We start from the raw sequence: 26,728 nt of genomic DNA on the forward strand, positions 1-26,728 counted from the left end.
GGCAGCATTGACTGAACCCACTCAGTCGTTACCCGCTACCACACTAACCTCGGTGGGACTGGTTGGTGGGCTCAATCATGCCTTTATTTTGGGTCCGGGGCGTCCTTCCATCCCAGCGAAACTTGTGACTCAAATTTTGGCCAATAAGTTTGTCGAACTGTCCGAACTTATCCCAGAAAACCTAATAGTTATATCACTGTGATAACCTCGGCCAGACCTGACAGGGCGCGTGATTTACTCTCCTATATGGCCTTGATCATTCGCATGGCTAAACAGTTCCCCGGACGGTGCTGGCTGAATTATGATCGAGCGTTTCGCCTACACGCCGCGGCGTTCAATTCAACGAATTGGAATCAGATTCATTCGGATCTATACCATTACCATACTGCGGTCTCGGCACAATCAACGCCGCCTTCGGTCTCTAGATTTCGGGAACCTCGGGGGGACCAAAATTCGCCTATTGCTTGCAAATCATGGAACTCAGGGGCGTGCTGTAGTCCCCGCGAGTTCTGTAGATTTCACCACAAATGTGATCGACTGGGATGCGGCGGTGCGCATCGACGGATCCATTGCCAAGAATCCCCTCGGAAACGAGGGCGTAGTCCGGGCGAAGAATCAACTCGCCGGCGCCAGGCAAGAAGAGATTAGAGACAGCGTAATCAATAACAATAGTTCTTCGTCCGGTTGTGTATTAAATAACATTTTTACTCTTTCTTGTGTGTCCTCGGTAACTCCTATTAATGTAGACAATTTTTCCATACAATTATGCGGTCATCCGGATAAAGCGAAAGTGGATTATGTTTAAGTGGTTTACGGGATGGGTTTCGGCTCGGGTTCCACTCCGACTCTACCACACTAAAACCAGCAAAGTCAAAATTGCCCATCAGCGCGGGAACATCCCTCGGTGATTGATGAATATGTGGCTAAAGAAGTTTCGGTAGGTCGCGTATTTGGTCCTACTCTTGTACCCCTCGCTTTGGCGTCATTCCCAAAAAAGACGGGGGGTGGCGACTAATCCTCGATTTGTCATTTCCCTTCGGCCATAGCGTGAATGATGGAATTCACAAAGAGGAATTCTCTCTGACTTATAGTAAAGTGTCAGATGCTATCGCGCTCATTGTCAACACCGGACGCGGGGCACTTATGGGCAAAGTAGACATAAAAAGCGCGTACCGCATAATCCCTGTGCATCCGTCCGATCGTCACTTATTGGGCATGTTTTGGCAAAGAAGTTATTATGTGGACTTGGCATTACCCTTTGGCCTGCGTTCAGCCCCAGGTATTTTTAACAGCGTGGCTGATTTATTTCATTGGTGTTTAGTTACTAAGTGGAACACTAGTGACTTGTTGCACTACCTGGACGATTATTTCACTCTAGGGCCACCGGCCTCTGACACGTGTGCGGAGCGCCTTCGCGCGATTGACCACGCAGCCAAAGAAATTAGCATCCCCCTATCGCCGGAAAAATGTATCGGCCCTACAACCTGCCTCACGTTTCTTGGGATCGAGTTAGATTCGCTTAAGATGACCGCGAGCCTCCCGCCGGCAAACGCGCTGAGATTGTTACCATGCTTCACGAATGGGCCAATAAACGCACATGTAAATTGAAAGAACTCCAGTCCTTGGTGGGCAAACTTAACCACGCCTGCTCGGCAGTTCCCCAGGGTCGGACATTTGTGCGCCGTCTGCTGGACTTGTTAAAAGGTCACTCCAGCAAGCAGTCTCGGCTTATTCGCCTAAACAGAGAGTGCAAACGCGATATAGAGTGGTGGCGCTCCTTATTGCCTTCGTGGGACGGTGTCTATTTTTTTGATTTACCTGATTGGGCCCCAGTCGCGGACCTTTTCTTGTCCACGGACGCATCCGGTAGTATCGGGTACGGTGCGTTTTACGCCGGAGAATGGTTTAACGGCTCGTGGTCTGATGCCCAGCGTTCGCTCAGTACTGCATATAAAGAGCTATTCCCTATAGTCATTGCCTGCTATATTTGGGGCGAGCATTGGCGTCGGCGTCGTATCCCATTTTGTTGTGACAATCAGAGCGTTGTGGCGGTTATTTCGTCCGGAACGTCTAGGGACAGCGGTCTCATGCGGCTGTTACGCGAGCTGTTCCTCTGCGCAGCGCAACATAAGTTTAAAGTCACCGCGGCACATGTCCCAGGAAAGGAAAACGGTATTGCTGATGCCCTCTCTCGGTTTAATATGCAGGTGTTCGTCAGCTGGCACCACACTCCCGCCAAGATCCCGTCGCGATCTCGCCGAACTAAATCAAAACGCTCGAGCTCTCATGTTTTAGGGCATCGCCAGTACCACCAGGCGTACATATGATTCCGCTCAGCGTAAATTTCTCGAGCCATTGGAGCCAACGCCTCAACCCGAATGGTTCTCCCTTGCCGGCGTCTGAATGGACACTAATATTGTTTGCCACCTATCTGTCAAAAACCATCAAGGCAGCATCGATAAAGGTTTATCTAGCTGGGATACGTTCCCTCCACATCGAACACGGCCTCGCGAACCCGCTTGCTAACTGCCTGCGATTGGAAAGGGTATTGCGGGGAATTAAGCGCTCCCAGGGCATCTCGAAACGTGAAAGACTTCCAATTACGTTGCCGGTGCTTTCTCGCATTCGGGCGGTGCTGGATCTCGACCGGTACGACGATATATTGTTTTGGGCGGCCTGTTGCACCGGCTTTTTCGGTTTCTTGCGCTCTGGCGAATTTACGACAGCGAACAGCTCGTTCGACGCGCGTGTGCATTTGGCTGTAGAGGACGTTCAGGTTGACCATCATAAGCAGCATCAACCCATTTCGCCAGGGCCACACCATCCGTCTGGGCATCTCGGGAGAAGAAGAAGTCTGCGCAGTCCGTGCACTGCTGCGCTACCTTCACCGGCGGGGTGGGGACAGTGGACCGCTATTTCGCCATACAACGGGTCTGCCACTGACTCGGACGACTTTGACAGCCTGGCTCAAAACCGCGGCCGCCCGCGCGGGATTAGAAGGGAACTTTTCCGGTCATAGCTTTCGTATCGGGGCGGCAACCTCGGCGGCGGCAGCGGGTATTCCTGACCATCTCATCAAAACATTAGGGCGGTGGTTCAGCAATGCTTACCAGTTGTATATACAGACACCTACCCAGCTTTTAGAAACGGTCCCGGCGCGCATGGTTAATAATGTCACATGATGTCAGGTGTACTTGTCAAATAAATCTCTGCATGTTGCCTTGTGTATTGGATGTGGTCTATGTTTGTACTTTGGTTTTTTTTTGTTTTGTTTTCTTTTTCTAAGCGTGGCTTAGCATTGGGGGGCGGTCCCTTGCTAATTGAAGCATCGCAGCGTTGCTTAGCAGTGGGGTGCGGTCCCCTGCTAATTGAATCTTACCAGCGTTGCTTAGCAGCGGGGCGTGGTTCCTGTGCTAATCGAATCATAGTAGCGTTGCTTAGCAATGGGGGGGTGGTCCCTTGCTAATTCAATCTTACCAGCGAGGCTTAGCAGCAGGGCATGGTCCCTGGGCTAAGTGAAGCATAGCAGCGTTGCTTAGCAGTGGGGTGTGGTCCCTGGGCTAATTGAATCATAGCAGCGTTGCTTAGCAGTGGGGTGTGATCCCCTGCTAATTCAATCTGACCAGCGAGGCTTGGCAGCAGGGCGTGGTCCCTGGGCTAATTGAATCATAGCAGCGTTGCTTAGCAGTGGGGTGTGTTCCCCTGCTAATTGAATCTCACCAGCGTGGCTTCGCATTGGGATGTGATCCCTTTGCTAATGGAATCATAGCGCTTAACGTCGCATCTAGGGTTGTTCCCTTTGCCAGCGCCGGTCTTGGCACCGGGCCCTCGTCCCCGTAGACGCCGGGCGAGGCTAGGTCGCATAACGACGGCGTCGGTCGATAATTCTACGGTCTTGTGAAATCGTGTGGATGGTTCGGGGGGGTAGAGGAAAAATAAGACTACGTTACTTGGAGTGGTGAAATTTGGTGAAATTCCACCGTTGGTGGTCAGGTCCGGACTAAGCAGACTCACGTAATGCGGACCTGAATCCAAGTAACTGATAGTGTCAGGGTAGTGGCCAAGTCTGCACCTAACCATCCACACGGGTAAGTATAGTGACGTCCGAGATTAATATATATATATATATATATATATATATATATATATATATATATATATATATATATATATATATATATATATATATATATATATATATATATATATATATATATATATATATATATATATATATATATATATATATATATATAGGTCAATGGTTGTAAATACGTCTTCGTTGCTGATCAGGCTTCCCTCATTGCGGGCTATTCTTAGCCCACAATCAGGCGTTGTTTTGACTTTTTGTTTTCTACTGGCCCATTTTTGTCATGTGTTTTGCTCCCATACAAAACATGTATTCTCCCCTATTTACTTTCATTCTAACTCTCCTGACAAAGGCCCTCAGGTGGAAACGTTGAGAAGTGTTTTGTCTATTTCAGGCAGTTGTTATACCACATTTGATGCCATTATGTGAATTGCCCAACTCTTTTCAATTTGAAGATGAGAAATGTTCATGTGGTGAATAATGCATTGAAAAGTTGAATACATCCCAATCAACCTGACCTGATAAACCTTCCAGTCAACCAGTTAACATATGCAGATCATTTAAAGTAACTTTTTTAAAATTAATATTCAAAAATGGGTTTTCCGGGACGAGATTGAAGTCTCAAGTGCAGCACCTTGTCACACAAATTATTTTGCAAATACAGTAGTATGTTAGTTCTTATGCACATGCAAGAAACATTAGGAAGTTTTATGAATACTGTCTGAATAACACTGTTATATATCGGAAATCAGAGTTTTATGAGACTTTTAATTTTATATCACCTCTGGATCAGCCAGTTTACATATGGTTTGATTTTTTCAGTTATTATTATTAGATTATTTTGGTTATTATTTCATAGTTTAAATAAATCTAGCATGATCCTATTTGATTTACATGAGATGTGATTGAATTAGTGATTAGGTGTTAGTGTAAACAGAGAACATAAGAATATTGGCTCCATTGTGAGACAAGTGTGTGAGAGAGAACGATAGTTTGACAATCATGTGATCAAGTGAGTTTTAACCTATAAATCTTAATGAGAATACAGTATGAATAATGTGTCATGAAAAATATTATAAAGTTTGATCTTTATTCTGTGATTTGAAGGTTGCTTCTAAGGGGAAACCCATTTGGGAAAACATTTTCCCCTTTGCACCAACTGGAGAGTTTCCCTGCCATAAACATGCATATTTGGCATGGATTAGATTTTTAGGACAAGAAAGAAAAAAAAAATAATGGCTTGACTATGGAGGAATTACACCCTCTTGGATGGGCAAAAAGATTCTAATAAAATTCTCATCTAATGATTTACTGGTTATGTGATAATTATCCAGTTCCACAATGGTTTCAAACAAATGTGTTTCCTAACAATTTTCCTAACAATGGGTGATTCCATTTGAAGTTGAACTTACTGAACTAATTAATTTGTGATAACTCTAATAATTTCATCTCAGCATGTGGAATAAAATGTTTAAAATGGACATGTAATGAATTAATTAGTGAATGTTTTAAAATTGATTTCCTGTGTTATTAAAACTAGGGGAGCACTGTGTAAAAATTGGAAATTAGATGTGTTTTAATATGACCATATTATAGCAGAATTCATGAAACAAAACTATAGCGCTGACTGGTGTATTATTTTGCATACGATATTAACTACAAAACGTTGAAAAATAAATTCTTGCCCTACCCAGCTAAATCAGATTGTTAATATTTCTGTTGACTAAATTATTATACAAAAGCAAATATGTATATATAAGCAACAATGCGCAATATACTACGTGAAACAAAAATATAAACCAAACCATCCCGTCAAAACATTGTTATTTATAGCAAAATAGACAAAGACGCATTCGTATATCGCAATATGAGAGAAAACATACCTTGATTACCTTCGGCAATCACGACTGGTTCGAAGCCGTATGCCTTTGTCTTGGGGCTTGTCCGCCTGGATAAAACTTGTTAAAATAACTTTAGTTTTGCTCAAACACTAAATCAACACTTCCCAATGAATAAGTTGATCACCCACGACGAATCAGGATCACTTTGGGAGCTTCTAGTCCAAGAATACGATCATTTTGACAAATAACGAACACAGACTTTGAAGAAATACAAAGACTCAAAGAGAAACAGGAACTGAGTGAGTTTTGGGCGTGGCCTCTGAGCTATATGGCTCAGCGAACTAAAGTTAGAAACCTGGAACGATATATCTAAATCATATATTTTTGAGACAACCGCTCAAATGATACCGCCTTTAAAACACTGAGGAGAGCACAGAGAAGTGAGAAACTCAGTTAAGATCGAGGTTCCGCCAATTTTGGTATATAAAAAAATGTTAAAGCATTCTTCCGTGGGTGTACCTGCGTATGAAAAAAACTTAAAGCCCCGTTGACAAGGTATCGGATTACTGTCGGACCAGGTCGAATTTTGAAGTTAATTAACGAAAGGCAGCGGTGTCCTGAATAAATATACCAAATCTATCAAATCAGGCCTAACGGCAAACAAAGATGTCGTGATGAGCGGATCTGGTACCGTGGGAACGCAGTGAAAAGTGATTGGAAGGACCACATTTTTTCCAATTGTTACGACTGGAATTCCTGGGGAGGAATGATCACAATAGCAAAATTCAAATCTGTCAGAGCCACTGTGCAGTCTTAAAACATTCTTGCAATTCGAGGCGGAAGAGAAAAACTTTCAAAACATAAAACTATCCACCTCCCTCCCTCTCTCCTCCCTCCACGATCCCTGGACGATTTTGAATATCTCACGGGTGTAATTTGAGATAGCAAAATGCATCTTGCCCGAAAAGGAGACTCCTCTTTTCTTTAGCATTTTAATAATCATCCCAGCCTCAAACTAGCTCACAAAATACATTTAAAAAGTTAACTGATCTACAGTCCGATGCTGGCAGAAAGCCAAAAATCATTTTGTCTCCACACTGTTATTTTCAGGGAGTTATTTTAACTCTCCCATTATCCTTTTTTAGTGGAGTTAAAAATTTAACTATAGTTTTGGAGTAAAAATAACTCTCTTTGAGGGGTTAATAATTTTTAGACCTTATTAACTATGCAGAATTAACTCCTTTTGGGGGAGTTAAGCAATCTAACCCTCTTTTATGAGTTATTTTGACTCACCTATTACCCTTTTTTGGGGGTGATAAAAATTCAACTCTCTTTTTGGAGTTAAATAAAATTCAAAATGGCGTGTACAAGAGGAGCGGGTTAATAGTTTATTATAAATTTTAGTCTTATAAACGTGAATTGATTTAACTCTGGAGTGAAAAAGGCGGAAAAGGCTAGTAAAAATTACGAATGTTTGTGCCACTAATATAATTTGACTTCTAAACCCTATATTTTAACTTATATCGCTTTCTTCATCCCGATGTATAAGTTTCTTCATAGGCAGCCCAAAACTTGTGTTAGTATCATGATCAGTATTGTTTGGTATTGTATTAAATTCCAATCGGTGTTAGACTCGCCCTATTCCTCTTAAACGTGTCGCGCGCCATATTGAAATACATCAATAAGTAATAAATACATAAGGTTGGCAACTTCATCTTGGATTACGAACATACCGGCCACGAAAAATTCAAAATACTTTGTTTTTAGAAATAAAACATGATAAAAAATAATAGCACATGAAACCTTGATAATACTACTATCTACTCATACCTAAAATGAGTTTCAACATTGTCGGAAAGTTGAGAAATTTGCACATATTTGCGGTGCTTCGGCGGAAATTTTTTCTTCTCCATGCGGGATGCCAAAGGTTGGCGTATTCGCCATATTTTAAAAAAAATATCGATGATCCAATTGGTCGAAAAAATAGACAGTTTATGACGTTTCTTGCAGTGAAAATGGGCCAACAGGGGGGGGGGGGAAACACAGGAACAAGATTTTTGTAGATGAAATGCAAAACAAAATTATCTGTATAGCATCTCTTGTCGATTACATTGCGAAAAAGTACCGAGCGTATACAACTTTGTTAGTCACTGTAATACAGTTCAAAAGGAAAAATGTGAACCGGAAAATTCGGTAAAAAAAATTCAGGTATGTTTATACTATTATTTACTGAATATTATCACATTTAAAAACAATTTAAAAACATTTAATAGACATGTAGTTGCGACACCGAAACGCAAAGCCGACGCAATTTTCCCGTTCGTAAACGGTCTTTGCCATCCCTTACGGTCTTTGCCATCCCTGATCGAGTTGCATCTCGGGAGCTCGCGAGATCTCGCCACGCGCTACAGCGCGCGCTTGCACGAAGGCAAGAAAATTCGAATATTTTTCGTCGAATTTGAATCAATAGAAGGTCGAAGGTTGTGTTTGTTTTTTGAAAACGGTATGGCTGCATCAAACGGAGAAGCTTTGAGATCTTTGAAAAGAACAACCGGATGGAATGAATTTTACAGAGAAGTTGCGGTAAGTGCTTTTAATATTGTGCTTTTATTGATTCATTTGTTAAGACATGCTAAGCGTATACGTACTAATGAATATATTTATATGGCTGAGCACGTGGTCATTAGATAGGCATATAAACACGATGAAAAATGGAGAATATTATTAAACAGTTTCCTCTTCCGATGACCATTCATCTTGGAATTATTTCGAAGTAAACCACGTCAGTTTGAGTGGTCTAATATGTTGAGAATCCGCATCACATTGTGTATATATTAAATGTTTATATTATATGAAATTATTCATGTAATATATATTAATTTTTGAAATTCTGTAATAGCCATCAATAAAGTCAAGACTTGAAGTCGATGCAAATCACTCCAGCGTCTGGTGTCGTGTTGGCATCTGTAGTAATGCTGGGTGGAATAACCCTTCGTTTCTTTCTTCTTTGCTCTAACTTTGAGAGTTACATTGTTGAGGGCTTGAAATTCGGCAAGCCATCCCTTTAAATCATCCGACGAAAAATTATCTTTAGTTACCTTCAACTTAAACTGTGATTCAGTACCATAACATTCATTGACTTTGTAAAGGTAATCCTCGGGAAGCTTTTCCAAAATAGCACTCTCGAATTTCTGCTTTTCTTCTTGTGTCTGTTTCTTACAATGGAAACGGTGGTCGACTTTCTTTAACGCGTTCTCTAGTAAATCATCAAAGCCCTCTAAGTTTATGCTTGCCGCCATTTATTTTTCACTCAAAAATATAAAAATTTCCACGAACACGGGCAATGATGCAAGCGCGCGCTGTAGCGCGTGGCGAGATCTCGCGAGCTCCCGAGATGCAACTCGAGCAGGGATGGCAAAGACCGTAAGGGATGGCAAAGACCGTTTACGAACGGGAAAATTGCGTCGGCGAGATCTTCCTCATTGAAAGCTAGGATCCTCCTCGTATGGAAGTGACCAGAGATTTTCCACCCTGCAGATCTACACAAAATGTGCTGTTCTAAAGCTATTTGGAAAGCTATTTTGCTCCAAACCCATTGTCGATATGACTATTAACAGTCTTCTACTGCAAACTACGGAATGGCTAATCTTGGGGACGTGAACAAAAACCTGATTTTCGTAAAGAAAAAAAGAAAATAATTTTAGCGATCGTATTTATTAGGTTCAATGATTTCACATTCGCTTCACTGATGCAGACATTTCACACAAAATGTTTTTGAGTTACTACAGTCAAAATCAACCCTGTACAGTTTGCCTACTTGTTCCGTGGCCTTCTCTAGCCATAAACTTTGAACCTATGGTTGGTCCTCCTTTGAACCGATTGAATTTTTGATAAAAAAAGGCGCCAACAACATCATAACTAATATCAACATTAACCATTCACCATCTCCGTTATTGCTATCGTAAAAAAACAATTGTTGTTTAAATATCAATCCTGAATCAATCGTGGCATTTTCTCTTCTCTATATCTAGATCTTCTATTAAACAATCTATATCTCCGGATTTACAAAGTTTTGCGAATACTGCTTCACGTTTAATATCGTCCAACAAAGAATTTGGTGGAATACACAGTCGAAGAAACATCATATCGCCTTTCTGGTTAGGAAAAGACAGCATGTTTTCCTTTGGAGAAAATTTTGTTTGCGGTGCTGCACTAGCTGTTAAGTATCGCTGAAAGGAACTGTCGATAATTGTTCCAGAATCCATGTCGAAAAATAGTATGAAGAAACGGTGCAATGCAATAACAACTTTGTCCTTATTAACACAATACAACTTTGGAGCGGGACAAATACAATCAAAAAACATTTTTTTGGATTCGAGGGTATCCAGATCAATTACTTTAAAACCCTCATGGTATAGCCCGCATACGACAACGGCTTTTGAATCATTGCTGAAGCAACACGAGAATTCCTCTCTACAATATCCAGTATAATATGGTTCATACGTGTTCTCGAAAATTAAGTCATATAAAACGGAGTTTTCGGCACTCCTTTTCCAGATATAATAACTTGAATTATTACAACCGAAGACAAAGGTACCACCCTGAGAAATTGTAACTTTCATCATAGGCTCAAGGAAAGGTAACATGATTATTGCCGGACCGTCTACTCCTGTGACATCCACAATCTTTACAGGTTCTGTCTTTCCGCACTCGAAGGTAAGAAAGCCTTGAGAAAAATCAACGACTGTCAATCGCCGCTCTAACTCGTTCACAAGATGACTTAGCGACACTTGCTGACTCTGTGTGAACAGAATCTTTAAATTGATATCCACGGGATATAGCGTTAATCGGGGAATCGTGCCAAGGAAATCAAACACAAACAAGAACTCTTTTGACCACCAGCAAGCACATGACGATTCGCTGTCGTTGCTCTTGAAACGTTGTTCAACTTGGCTGGTATAGACATTCCATACGTTGATATATCCATCTGAGTTGCAGGATGCAAGTCGAGAGCCGTCAGGAGAAAACGAACTCGAATAAACCTCCGTTGGCTGTGACAGACAGGATTGCTCTTGTGTATGAGGTGTTGTCTCCAAGGCAATAAGTTTTTCAGTATCTGCATAGAGCCACAGATTATCCTGAATAGCTTCTATCATTGTTAATTTTCTCATGAAATGGCACTCCGCATAATCGACGACTCCTACCGGCTTTTTAGGTGAAACATTTCGTGGGAGGCATGGTTTGAGATCTAATCTATTCAATGAATTCAAATCTGTAAATCTTGATGGAGAAGAACGTTCATATTTTGCATTTTGAAATACGCGCTGATCACTCCTTTGCAACGTAATGGCGTTCCAAGCACAAAACGAATCTTCATCGTCTGGTATACAAAATGAATTGGCTACGTCGTATTTAAAATCCGGCTTGCTGAAAGGGTCGTGTTTTTTGCACTTTTGCCCTAAAACATATAACCCTGTCATGGTGAAAGCACACCAGTAAACAGGGAATGCTGCATCAAGTTCCGCGAGTAATCTTTGCTTAGCAATGTCCCATAGTTTAATGGTGTTTGAGCCGTTGCTAGTTACCAGCCGCTTGCCACTAGAAGAAAAAGCACAGGACAGGAACGTCTCTTCATTTCCAGGGAAAAATGGAACTTCCTTTCTTTCAGAAATGTTAAGTGCCGTGTCCAGTTTACCAAATAATATGAACGAGTCGTCCGGGGCAAACGTACAGCATGAACTTCTTTCGCATTTCGTTGAATAATTCCAAATCTCTTTTAAAGTTATCGAGGATAGCACACTTATTATTCCATTATCTTGCCCAACAGTTATTATTGTTTTATCGCATGACAAAGCAATAGCAGTAATCTTGAGGTCAGTATGGGTACACCAAATTGCGCGCGGCAAAACTGATATTTCATAAGAACTTAACTTAATAAACTGCGCGGGGACGCTTGACAGTAGTGACTCTGCAACTTTCTTTTCACCGTCATTGAAATAACCTTTTGGGGAATGTGCAAGAACAGATTCTAAATGGAATCGTGAAAGGTTCAATGTATCGCTTAAGTAGCAATCCATTATAGAGTTAAATTCAATGAAATACCATAAAATTCGTGCTCGAAACTCATCCTTTATAACCTCAAAATTCTCTAGAACTCCTTTCCAGATGGACACCAATATTCTTTGAATTGAATACTCGTAGTGCAGAGTTATGAGATGATGTATGATTACAACATCTGTTAGCCAAAATATACCCTCCTCCATACGGCATTCTACCAGATGCTCAAAACCGTGTAACAGAGCGTATTCTACTTCTGTAGTAAAGCGCAACTCAAGGCCAGAGTGAACCTGTTTCACGATTTTCTCAAAAACCGTTTCGCATAAAAGCCAAAGCGATCTATGTCCATAATCGATCTCGACAGTATACTGGTGATCTTTGTAGCCCTTCGCTAGAAGCCAATCAAAAACGGATTTGTGAAAAACGGTTAACATGTCATCTGAAACGTACAACAAGCACGATATGGTTTCATTAATTTTGTTGATGATGTCTTTCGTTTCGCGACAATCTGGAGCTAAACCAAAAACCTGAGCGACGAAAGTGAGGGGGAGAGATCCTTTGGAAGCAGTCAGCATTGCCAAAATTTTCAACACATTAAACTTTTCATGTTTTATGGCGTTAAGCTCGTCTTCAAGGCGTTTGAAATATCCTTGGTAAACAGAATTAAGTCCTTGTGGGAGAAACTCTATGACGTCATTATTTGTTATCTTCTCAAGATCATAGCGAGCCCTTAGCCCAGATTGAAAGTGATATGCATAGAGAAATGAGCCCTGGCATTTGGCAACAAAAATGGAAAGTAAACTAATAGTTTTATTTCGCCAAAGATATGGATGATCTTCGTAGAAATCATCGCTCATCTCACTTCCATCCACTTCCCTGCCGACTAAACTTGGAAAACATTCTTCAAAATAAAGTTCCAGATCTGAGTTATTGTTGTAATGAACATTGGAAATGTCTGTCTTTTGATCGCCTCTTATTCTTAGATCAGCAACGGAAATCTCTGGCCTGCTCGTCACCAAGATTTTTATGTACTCGGGAAGATCAGGAAAATATTCAGCAATCAAATGCGCAATTTCATTCTTATTATCAGCAGCACTTTCATCCAAGCCATCGATCACGACTAAACGTGGCTCTTTTATTTCCAATTCATCTAAGGGATTTTGCAAATATATTTGAAAGGCATCTTTCAGGTTTTGAACTTGATGAGGTCGCTTTAACTGATCAAGAAGCTTGTCTTTAAAACCAGGGACGCTCTCGCACATCTGACTTGCGAGAGACTGCAGCATCGTCATCGGATCTCTTAGGTTTGAATTGCTGAAATCACAAAAGTGACAAGCAGCCAGCTTTCCATTCTTCTCAAAATCTTCACAGATTTTAGCGGCAAACACGCTTTTACCAAACCCTGGTCCAGCTGTTAATAACTTTATTCTTGAGTCACTCTCACTGTTACAAAACCACTCGTCAACTTCTTTTAACAACCACTCTCTCGTTCCAGGTAGGAAAAATTTCACTTTTCTTTTAATTTTATTTTGAAATTATGCTTTGCAAGTTTTCGCAAGATATCTTCATCACTTTCTCGGCGATTTTCCTCCAAAGCTCGGGTCAGATGATCTAAAATGCATTCAATACTTCTCAACTGTTTCAGGATTTCGACATAATTTTCATCCTCAGGCCCCAATGATGAAGTTTTTATTTCGTCGACATCACTCTGTGAAACGCCCAATTCTACTATCGCCTGGGCAATTTTGTTCCATAAAGACTCAAATGTTGAATTGTCAACTCGAGTGGTTGTTACATGTGCGAAAACTTCATTTCTGTAACACTTGATTCTTGTGATATTCGCTTGCATTGACCTATCAGTATCCGGAGGCATTACACTCCATCCTGTTGATGGAAAACCACAAATGTTCCGGAATAGAACTGTAAGTAATGTGACATCAAAGGTTTTGGAATCTGGTGGGTTGCCAGACGGAGGAAACAGTAAATCCCACTGGGAATTGTTAATAACTCGAGTCTTTTGAAGAGATGTTTTGTTTGCAGCCAGTACTCCGGGCAGACTAACAGGTGGATGGATGGTATCAAATGTACTTCTCAAAGCCTCAGTTCCTTTGTCAACCAAAAGTCTACTGAGTCTTGTAAAATTTGCTTTTTCTTGCAGTTCGTCAGAAGCCATGGCATTAGACACGGTTAATTACTGTAACAAAATGGTTGTATTAATTATATAGGCTACACCGAGAAGTCCCAAGGATCTTGTTAAACGAAGGGATTTCTTGTGAAAATAATTTTGTGAAGAGACATATGTTTTAGGAGTAACGTTTCTGACTTGCTACCACCCATATGACAAACTCACATGAACTTAATTTTAGAATTTCCAGTAAACGTTTCGTCTTTCTTATAGTGTGCGGAAATATGATTTCCCTTGATATTATATTACATGGAATAAGCTAAATGTATTTTGATGCCAAATAATTTATGAAAATATCTCGTGTATTTAAGATCTATTGCTACTCGATTTTTTTCATTTCCGATTGTAAACTGTCGTTGAAGTCTGTTTATAAATTTCATTTAGCTCGTGTGATAATTTTGAAAAGCTGTTTCAGCAAACTCTCGATCATTTATTTTTACAAATAACACTTCGTAAGACATTTCCCTTCTCAGACTAGCGGCTGTGCCTCCTAAGTATATAACCAGTTAAGCTAGATTATTATATTTTCGTAAGTCTATGCAGTACTATTAGGCTTATTAAAATAAAACTGTATTGATCGATCCTTAGTCTCAGAACAACTAATCTGCCTTATTTGCTGTTTAGTGTTTGATAATTGTCATGTTTCAGCCCCTGAGCCTCGCAATCGTGTTATAAATTATTTCTATATTTGTTACCAGTTCATTTAACATGACGTCACAGCTCTGTATTGTGCCACTCAATAGAATACAATAGACACTCATACTGTTAATATTTGAAGAACGTAATGACGTCACAGCTCTGTACAGCGCCACTCAATAGAATACAATAGACACTCATACTATTAATATTCGAGGAACGTAATGACGTCACAGCTCTGTACTATGCCACTCAATAGAATACAATAGACACTCATACTGTTAATATTCGAAGAACGTAATGACGTCACAGCTCTGTACTGTGCCACTCAATAGAATACAATAGACACTCATACTGTTAATATTCGAAGAACGTAATCACGTCACAGCTCTGTACTGTGTCACTCAATAGAATACAATAGACACTCATACTGTTAATATTCAAAGAACGAAATGACGTCACAGCTCTGTACTGTGCCACTCAATAGAATACAATAGACACTCATACTGTTAATATTCGAAGAACGTAATGACGTCACAGCTCTGTACTGTGCCACTCAATAGAATACAATAGACACTCATACTGTTAATATTCGAAGAACGTAATGACGTCACAGCTCTGTACAGCGCCACTCAATAGAATACAATAGACACTCATACTGTTAATATTCGAAGAACGTAATGACGTCACAGCTCTGTACTATGCCACTCAATAGAATACAATAGACACTCATACTGTTAATATTCGAAGAACGTAATGACGTCACAGCTCTGTACTGTGCCACTCAATAGAATACAATAGACACTCATACTGTTAATATTCGAAGAACGTAATGACGTCACAGCTCTGTACAGTGCCACTCAATAGAATACAATAGACACTCATACTGTTAATATTCGAAGAACGTAATGACGTCACAGCTCTGTACTATGCCACTCAATAGAATACAATAGACACTCATACTGTTAATATTCGAAGAACGTAATGACGTCACAGCTCTGTACTGTGCCACTCAATAGAATACAATAGACACTCATACTGTTAATATTCGAAGAACGTAACCAACACTGACACAAACGTACCTTCTCAAATCTTCAAAGCGATGATTGCACTACATGGTCAAAATTCCCAGGAAAGATAACGGACAGATGGACTGAAATGTAGATTTAAAACCTAGAAAGAACAAATTCTGATTGTAACTTTAACCCACCCAATCAGCGGCTAGAATGTCATGTGAGTGTCACGTGGGATGCGTATTTATAATGGTAATTGCACTGAGTGGAGCGCTCATGCGTCATTACCAAAAATCGCACGACCACGAAGCGGGAGACCGTATTTATATTTCAGATCGTATACAAACCCTCAATTTTGTTTGATAGAATTAATATTATTATTACTGTTTACTAAAACAAATCACTTCGCAGCCCTAAAGTTGAAATACATATGATTTTCGCAAAGAAATAAAAAGTAGGTATCATATTAAGAATGTATTTATAATTTATAGCAAACATTTTAATACCTAGTTTAACTGTGGTTATATAAAAACTAACTATACATTCTGCTCGGTCATAGAATAAAAAACATTAAAATTTAGCATCATTCTTAATTCTAAGATTTGTTATAGTATAAGTTTTCTTAAATCTGTTGTCGTTGCATCTTGGAATCATGAAACAGTTTTGATTTTTAAGGTTGTAAGTTTGTGGATATTTCGCAGATAAATAATAACGTGGAAAACCCACTCATTTCATTATTTCCCATTCTCCCAAACTCCCACGCGTGTTTCTATAACTGTATACATCACAGAAACATCACAGAACTTTACTCCCGTATATATAACCAACATCATCTGTTTCAGCCTCGTATCGTGGCCATTTAAGGAGACAAAACTAAATGAATACCGTCATTTTATAATAAGAATAATAGCTTCTTATTAACCGAGCGCGAGGTCTTTACCGAGAAATATCGGACCGAGGTCTTTTTGAACAGACCGAGCTCGAAGAGCGAGGTTTGTACAAAAAGATTGAAGTCCGATAATTCTCGGTAAAGACCGAGCAAGCAAGGTTAATAAAAAGTTTATTATATGGCATAAGGCATGTATTTTCACTTGAAACAAACAAGAAATACATGAATTCTTATTAGTAGCCTGGTACGCATTTGATAAAAACAAAAACATAATATTTCTATTATTGAATTATTTAGTTTACCTAAACTGTCTGGAGACGTCTTATTTATTTCAAAATCAATTATATACGTCATCAGTCTACGTCACTACGGAGTACCATGAGAAGCACGCGCTCGCTTTCCTAGCCATTGTGCACACGCTTTCTTAGCCGCAACATCAAATTCTTCCATCGCTGAGGATTTGTTAAACAACTTCGCATCATTCAAGCTTACTCTTCTACCAAGACTTATATCGCTTGGTTACGTGAGTAACGTAGAGTAATTTGGTAATGGTTTATTAGTTAGTCCTTTTCAGGCTTTATTTCACAATTTAGCTTTTCGCGGGATAAGTCGGATAACACAAAATATTACCATGAATCCGACCAACAGTGATACTCAATCTTCTCATGAATGACTTTAGGTCAACCTGATCATGTTAACTGCCCAACAGGCCAGGCCACCGGCATTACTCTTGGTGATGATTTGGCTAAACAAGTGAGAGATGCCAAAGAAACGAGTAATATAAGCCTAACCCTTGGCGCTAGCCGAAATAGACAAGCCCGGACCAACCGTCCAACATATCGACCCGATAATCGTTTCACTAATTCTCGTCCACCGAGAAACAACAATTCTGACTATCGGGCTGACAACAACAGGCATCATTTTTTGGGGATGGGCCAGAAAAAAACGATGTTCAAAAACAAACCCGGCAGGTAATCCTGAGTACTCTCAAACATATTAAAATATCGGTAAGTCAATTTCCGCTTAATTTTGACCGTTTAACAAACTACTTACTAAAGACTTATTGTAAATCCTTAACCAATAGCCATATTCGTGTCTAACTTGATAACACGACCAAAATCGCAGTAATTAACCATATGGGTACTAGTCTCTGCCCAAATTGCAACACTCTGGGTAAACGTATCTGGGAATGGTGTATCGGCCGAACTATTTGGCTAACTGCTGCTCATATACCAGGAGCTGACAATACTATACCTAACTCTGAATCACGCAGCACTTGTACTCATACTGAATGGATGATTGACAGCTCAATCCTTAAGGGTGTTTTCACCCACTTTGGATCCCAACCAAACATTGATATTTTTGCATCACGCCTTAATACTCAATTTCCTACCTAATGTGTCATACCAACCTGACCCAGGTGCAATGGCGGTAGATGCATTCACACTTAACCTGGCTAAATTCCAGTTCTATGCCTTCCCTCCATTTAGTGTCATAGCCGCATTACTGCAAAAAATCCAGGAAGAATGAGCGACGGGGGTAGTGATAGTGCCAGACTCTGGCCAACACAACCCTGGTACGCCAAAGCCATGCAAATGTGCCGACAACCTCCAGCACGCGTGGGTCCGGGGAGAAACCTGTTGAAATTGCCCGGCCAACCTCGGGAGTTACACCCCCTACACAAGTCGCTGGTGCTGCTAGTCTGCCGCTTATCCGGCAACAGCTAATTTCCCAAGGGTTATCGGATGCAACAGTTAATATTATAATGGCGTCATGGCGCCAGGCAACAGGGAAACAATACCAGTGTTATCTTTTAAAATGGATTAGATTTTGCAAAGACAATGATATAAATATTGAACGAGCCAACATGCAGGATGGGCTCGAATTTCTTATATTCTTATACAAACAAGGAGTAGGCTACAGTGTCATTAGCACAGCGCGGTCTGCACTATCTGCAGTGATAACTCCGAATAGCGAGCGAACGTTCGGCGAACACCCTTTGGTGAGCCGATTTCTCAAAGGTATATTCGAGCTTAAACCATCCCTCCCCCGATATTCGATTGTGTGGGACGTGACCACAGTTCTTAAATACATGCAGTCCCTGCCTGCCATGGAGGAGCTACCTCTATCAATATTGACGAAAAAATTAACAACTTTATTGGCTCTTTTAACTGCACAACGATGCCAAACCTTATCCAGCTTAGACCTCGATTTCATGCAGGAAACTGATGATGGAATTATATTTACAATACGCGAGAAACTAAAAACCACGAAGGCGGGAAAACACCTCCCGCCTATCAAGGTTAAAAGCTATTCCGAGGACATCCGCCTCTGCCCTGTAGCCCATATTAAACACTATATTATTAAAACTAAACCTATGAGAGCTGATTCCAAATTGCTACTAAGTTACGTCAAACCATTTAAACCGGTTACAAATTCCACAATTGGTCATTGGGTCAAACGTGTCCTCCAAGGCTCAGGCATCGACATAAACAATTTCTCAGCTCACAGTAGTCGGACGGCGTCGTCGTCTTACGGATTCCTATCTGGGTTGTCCCTTAAGGACGTACTCAAAGCTGGCGGTTGGACAAATGCAGAAACATTTGTCAAACATTAAAATAAACCAATCTTCTCTAATTTTGGAAACAGCATACTTGATCACTTTAATAGCGAGGACAACAATGATCGCGAATGACTTATATATCTTGTATAGCTCTGATAATAAACTATTAAGACGGTGTATCAAACACTGAGATGGTTGGGATTCACTTTCATCTTGCAACTCGCTGACCCTCATATCTTTCAATTCTCATGCTTCTTCGTAGCGACGTAGACTGATGACGTATATAATTTGAAAATTAAACGAGACTTAGGGGCTGTTTACATGAGCCCGGTAACCCGAGATTGAACGAAGCGTGAGAGGACTTTGACGTATTGAAATAAGTCTTTATGACACCAAAAAAGCACATGCTATTGTTGTGGTGTTTATACGCCTGCCAGGATCATGTTATCTGCTCATTTCAATATCTCAAAATCATCTCACGCTTCGTTGAATCTCAGGTGACCGGGCTCATGTAAACAGCCCCTTAGCTACCTGTAAGTTGAAGTTTGATTTGAATTATATAACGTCATCAGTCCTGAACGAAGAAGTAACATGTCCTTCCTTCATTGTGGAGAGTTGTCCCTCCCGATACTTCTTCGTTACGTGTGAGGATCAGCGAGTTGGCTGTCTTTAAAATATGGCTAGGAAAGCGAGCGCGTGTTTCTCATGTTACTCTTTCGTTCAGGACTGATGACGTTATATAATTCAAATCAAACTTCAACTAAAAATGTTTTCTGGTTAATACCCTGTATTTATAACAGAAGGATGATGCGTCTCTTTAGTCACACGAGGGTCTTAAACTGCAGTCTGAAAATGTGTTGCATCATATAACATCATATTATCGATAACATCATATTATTCTGGAGATGAGTTAACAATTTTGGGGTTACGTGCGCATGAAAAAGGCTTAAAGCTGTTCACACTGTATTACCATTGGATTACCATCAGGTCAAATTTTGAAGCTCGTGAGAAACAGCGGTGTTTTCTAATATCTGAGCCTTGAATATATACTAAATCTATCAAATTAATAAGCATTTACTAATAATCGTTGCTTCATACGTATAACGTATGTACGTATATATATATATATATATATATATATATATATATATATATTATATATATATATATATATATATATATATATATATATATATATATATATATATATATATATATATATATGCATAATTATATATGTCAATGGTTGTAATATGTTATTATGTTTTCGTTGCTGATCAGGCTTCCCTCATTGCGGGCTATTCTTAGCCCAGAGTCAGGCGTTGTTTTGATTTTTTGTTTTCTAATTGGCCCATTTTTATCATGTGTTTTGCCCCCATACAAAACATGTATTCTCCCCTATTTACTTTCATTCTAACTCTCCTGACAAAGGACCTCAGGTCCTCACGTCGAAACGTTGAGAAGTGTTTTGTCTATTCCAGTCATCCAGTGAACATATACAGATCATTTAAAGTAACTTTTTTAAAATTAATATTCAAAAATGGGTTTTCCCGGACGTGATTGAAGTCGCAAGTGCAGCACCTTGTCACACAAATTATTTTGCAAATACAGTAGTATGTTAGTTCTCATGCACATGCAAGAATCATTTAAAAGTTTTATGAATACTGTCTGAATAACACTGTTAGGAAATCAGAGTTTTATGAGACTTTTAATTTTATCACCTCTGGATCAGACAGTTTACATATGGTTTGATTTTTTCAGTTATTATTATTAGATTATTTTGGTTATTAATTATTTCATAGTTTAAATAAATTTAGCATGATCCTATTTGATTTGCATGAAATGTGATTGAATTAGTGATTAGGTGTTAGTGTAAACAGAGAAGATAAGAATATTGGGTCCATTGTGAGACAAGTGTGCGAGAGAGAACGATAGTTTGACAATCAGTGGAGATCGACTCTTCAGGTACTGTGAGTAGTGATTAAGTTTGTTTCTATAATAGTTTAACTGTAATCTAATCAGAATCCAATCAATTTAGAATTTACAATATATTATGTCTGAAAAATCTCCATTGGATTGTGTTTGATTTCACCCAATTGATATAAAATATATTGTTTGACCTGTGTGATCAAGCGAGTTTTAATCTATAAATCTTAATGAGAAAACAGTATGAATAATGTGTCATGAAAAATATTATAAAATTTGATCTTTATTCTGTGATTTGAAGGTTGCTTCTAAGGGGAAACCCATTTGGGAAAACATTTTCCCCTTTGCACTAACCGGGGAGTTCTCCTGCCATATACATGCATATTTGGCATGGATTAGATTTCTTTAAAGGACAAAAAATAACAGTTTGACTATGCAGGATTGGATAGGCAAACAGATTGTCAGATTCTAATAAAGTTCTCATCCAATGATTTACTGCTTATGTGATAATTATCCAGTTCCACGCTGGTTTCAACCAAATAGGTTTTCTAACAATTTTCCTAACAATTGGTGATTTCATTTGAAGTTGAACTTACTGAACTAACTGATTTGTGATAACTCTAATAATTTTATCTCAGCAGGTGGAATAAAATGTTTAAAATGGACATGTAAAAAATGAATGAAATGATGATATTCCTCCTAAAAGATATTTCTGGTCTCTGGGTCTAAATGAATTAGTGAATGTTTTAAAATTGATTTCCTGTATTAAAACTAGGGGAGCAGAGCACTGTATAAATTGAAAATTAGATGTGTTTTAATAAGCACCACTTAATAGCAGAACTGATGAAATAAAACTATAGTCCTGACTGGTGTATTACTTTGCATACGATATTAAGTACAAAACGTTGAAAAATAAATTCTTCCCGTACCCAGCAAAATCAGATTGTGAATATTTCTGTTGACTAAGCAATATATATACATATATACATAAGCAACAATGTGTGCAATATACTACGTGAAACACCAATATAAACCAAACCATCCCGTCAAAACATTGTAATTTATAGCAAAATTGACAAAGACGCATTCGTATATCGCAATATGAGAAAAAACATACCTTGATTTAATACCTTCGGCAATCTGGTCTTGTTTATGTAGTGTATATTTATACCACGACTGGTCCGAAGCCGTATGTCTTTGTACTTGGGCTTGTCTGCCTCGATAAAGCTTGTTAAAACAACTTTAGTTTTGCTCAAACACTAAATCAACACTTCCCCAATGAATAAGTTGATCATCCACGACGAATCAGGTCACTTCGGGAGCTTCTAGTCCAAGAATACGATCATTTTGAGAAATAACGAACACAGACTTTGAAGAAATACAAAGACTCGAAGAGAAACAGGAACTGGGTGAGGTTTTGGGTGCGGCCACTGAGCTATATGGCTCAGCGAACTAAAGTTAGAAACCTGGAACGATATATCTAAACTAGGTTACCTGCAAGGTAGGGATTGCTGCGGGCATTAAAAACAAATTGAACCAAATATCATATAAGAACAGGATTGGCAAAACTATACAATTGTTAAAAAAATATTACAAAAGCGTTAAAATTTGTGAAATATGTGTCACACGATCACGTCGCAACTAATTTAACAAAGGACGTGTTATGGTGAAATTTTTCTTGCAACTTGGAATTCTGCTTGTAATCAGTAAAGTCAATGAAGATATGCCATATGGATTGGAAAAATATCAACGCAAAACACGTACTTTGGCATTTTACATTTCTCAAGAGTAGAGTTGTATTGCAAGTTGCAAAAAAATTGCATCGTGTAACAGGGCCTGAACTAAACTCTAAAGTTAACAAAATAAGAATGTAAGTGACTCCTTCTGCAGGGTAATCCACCTTTGATGTATTCGGCGACCCTTCGGCATCGTCGTCTTGCCTTAAATAGTTCAAAGAATTGCTATACTCGTTTGCTGTATTTTCGTATATGGCAGATTGCCCAGACCCACTATGACGATGAAACACGAGGCTCAATGACAAAGATGTAAAAATAAACTTGGATTATCAAACTAAACTGTGGTCTATAACAATAAGATAAAATAGGAAATACTATCAAGCGCAAAGGTGCAAATGAAATCGAAGATATAATCAGTTCCTTCAAAGAATTGCTACTCATTTACTGTATTTACATGCGGCAAGCGACAACGAAACACGAGCCGCAATGACAAATATGTAAAACATAACACTTGGATTTTTAATTTTAAACACTAAATTGCCGCTTTTACTAAGCTTTTTACTCCTAGTAAACGTCACACTGAATTAAGCGTAGTACCGTAGTGCAATGAAACCATTGGCAGCCCAATTATGTATGCATGTTTATATACTATATATATTATATAATATATATAGTAAACTATATAAACATGCATACATAATTGGGCTGCCTATGATGAAACCGAGAATAGCTACAAACAGTTTAATCAGTTCGAAAAAATGAAATTCGAATACGGCAGACTGCCCAGGCTAATTACCAACAGCCACCACCACAATAACAGTTGGTTTAAAAGTCACTAGGCTGAAAAAAAACTTTAGAAAACATTCAAGTTTTTCTTAACATTAAAATAAATACATCAAAAATGAGTACTTAAATCTTAAAAACTCAAAGTAGAATTTAACAAATGATACAATACCCATACCTGTATGCCTAATCCAAAAAATGGCCTATCCAGTAAAGCCTAACAAAAAATTCCTGTGGTCCCCTTATTTTTTCTGCAAACCCTACTGTTTCTTTGACATGCTTAAGCTGTTTGATTACTGACCCTATTTTTTTGCTGGTTGTCTATTGCTGATTGCCCATTGTTGATTGCCCAGATATTGATTCTTGAAGTGTTTATGCATTGTGGCTACCTTAATCTATCACAGCTTACTGACCTTTAAGACAATTTACTGATTTTTTTTCATAATGAGAAACTGAAACCACAGGATTTTTTTGTAAAAATTTGATGAGTGACACATGGCTTCACACGCAGCAATGCGTCATGTAACTTTGTATGAAGTAAACATGTTTATTTAATTATTTACTTGATTTTGGATTAGGTATGGTTAGGATACTCATGTATATAACCAAACCATAACTAGAAAGTTTTCAAACAGTTAATTTTTGAAATAGTTCAAACTGTTCAATAATAGTTCAATAAGTATTGCTATATGTTTACCTCAATTTAGTTTCATCATCTCGCAATAATTATTGCATTGATGCTCTGACATAAATGTCTCAATGCCAACAATGGAGCAATTGCCGCAACAAAAGTAAACTTCATGACGTTCTTGATCCATAATTTCTTCAGTTGCAATTTCTGGGTCATACAGTGTGGACTCAGATCCCTGAATATCAAGCAGCATGAGTTTGTGATCAGTAATTACATAGCTATAGTGAACCAGACATTGCGCTTTCGCATATAAATCCTTAAGAACCTGGGTGGCATCATCTGGAATAGAAACACACTTTCCGTTGTTGTTAATATACTTTACAAAGTCGCCTGAAACATATTCTTCGATCGTGGCGTGCTGGCCATCAAAATTTGTATAGTAGCACCGATTGTAGCGGAAACACTGCCCAAATTCAGAAGGTGCTTTCCTCTCAAATTTGCTGGCAATGTGTCTTGCCGCTGTGTGCATCTGGACTTGTTTTCTGCAGTGATCTTCCACAGATGACTTTACTGTATCAATTATTGTGGTTTTTGCCTTCTGGTTATAGGTCTTAATAACCCACTTCTCCCCATGCATGGTGGTAACATGGAAGGCATCTCGAAATGCACCAGAAGAAAATTTTTGACACTCTACTTCACATTCAACATTCATTGCATTCTTCCATGCACCTGATTCAATATCAAATTTTTCAAAGTTTAGTACAGCCTTTTTTGAAAATCTTGGTTGCACTAGTTTTCCTGCATTTAGTAACGTCTCAATTGATACTGATGCAGGAAACTGGGTTTCGGGGATACTTGGCTTTGGGCATACAGGAGGGTCATCCACGCTCCATACCTGCCTCTTGTGATGACCAGGTAATGGTAAACTTTTTGAGCTACTGCTACTTTTTTCCCATGGCAATTCTGAATTCTCTTCTTGCTCTTGAAGAACCACAAACCTCACCAGGTAAACCTATTGAAAAGAGAGAATTTTGTTCACATAACGTAAAAATGTTATTGTAGAAGAGAGTCAGTGAAGTTGGAGGGAGGGTAAATTAAGTTATAAAAAAAGGGGAAATTGTAACTTGAATTATCCTAAATCTTTTAATAAAATTGGACTTTAAGTCTATAACAACGTGAACATTATTTTGGGGGTGAAGATTCTTGTCGAACACATTGTATTTGGTTAATTAGGAGGTAATGCAAAGCTTCATCCCTAACAATTTCTCCATCCAGACCACCACCAACAACAGTCTATTAATGGCAATTAATAAGTATCTTTGGGTTGGATGTTCTTTACAAAATTCATACTGTAACTATTAAACTGCCTATATTATATATAACTAATATAAAGCCAATGATATGAGTGTGTGAGGTGACCTCCCCAAGGAACTGCTTTTGACTCCCAAGAATGGCATAAAGTGAGCCTACAATATGGTCAATTTCCAATCTGAAATTATTAACAAAGTTAATCTTGGCAATCCTAACACTAATGCTATTTGTAATTCTAACCAGAATCCTAATCATAAACCTTATTGAATATTGGCCCTAATAATACTTAATTTCAGATAAGTAATATGGGAAGTCACCTGTATTGTTAATCTAGTATTTGGGGCCTCCTTTTCTGAAATAGAACAAGGTGCATTGTGCGTGATTGTGGTATTGTTTGGTACAAAATACTTAATTCATCATGTTTTATATGGAGTTGTTTGCACTGAAGCTAGACCAGAATGCACCTTGTTCTATTTTAAAAAAGGCCTGTGTGGCACCTGTCAAAAGTAATTCTATATTTGCTGATCAAGAAATTGAAGAATAAAAGGAAAAAACATAGCTATACCGCAGCAGCATAAAAATGAAGCTTTAATAAATACCTTGTCTTTTCGGTGAGGGATCTGTGCTATATTCGAGCACGATGGTCCTTTATTTGAGACCAAAATATCACATGTGCTAACTGGCAGGTTAAAATGGGCAGCACAAGCCTTCTTCAAGTTATGTAAACTTAAGTCTTCATGTGGAAATTCCACAAATTCTCTCGGCTGAACAGGCCTATAAGTTTGTTTGGAGTCTGCTTCTGCAGCAAGTCTCTGTACTATGACTTCACTCGGAGCTGATCCCTTCTTCTTTCGACTAGACATTGCATCACCAGATTTCCTTCTTTTGTCGCTCATCTCCCCTTGTAAACGGTCCCAAGTCACTTGCCTTCGCTTCATTGTTCTTCATAGGTATTTGGAAGCTTACAGTTACTAAAAAGATCTTTCGAAATCTACAAGTTCGAAGTGCATTTGTGTGGCCACTTGCGAACAATAAAAAACACAATATTTTGGCGGGAAAGGGAAACA

General features: G+C 39.0%; 1 protein-coding gene across 1 annotated transcript; it reads right to left on the reverse strand.

Moving 5' to 3' along the window:
- Nucleotides 1-9,929: 9,929 nt before the first annotated feature.
- On the reverse strand, nt 9,930-22,574 carry LOC114542711. The gene is given in 4 exon segments (XM_028562186.1): nt 9,930-13,514; nt 13,517-14,182; nt 15,892-15,982; nt 22,318-22,574. Coding segments are annotated over 2 exon segments (4,230 nt in total). The 5' UTR covers nt 14,162-14,182; nt 15,892-15,982; nt 22,318-22,574.
- Nucleotides 22,575-26,728: the final 4,154 nt, after the last annotated feature.

Source organism: Dendronephthya gigantea, unplaced genomic scaffold (assembly GCF_004324835.1).
Source record: "Dendronephthya gigantea isolate DGI-Jeju-01 unplaced genomic scaffold, DenGig_1.0 000381F, whole genome shotgun sequence".
NCBI lineage: Eukaryota > Metazoa > Cnidaria > Anthozoa > Malacalcyonacea > Nephtheidae > Dendronephthya > Dendronephthya gigantea.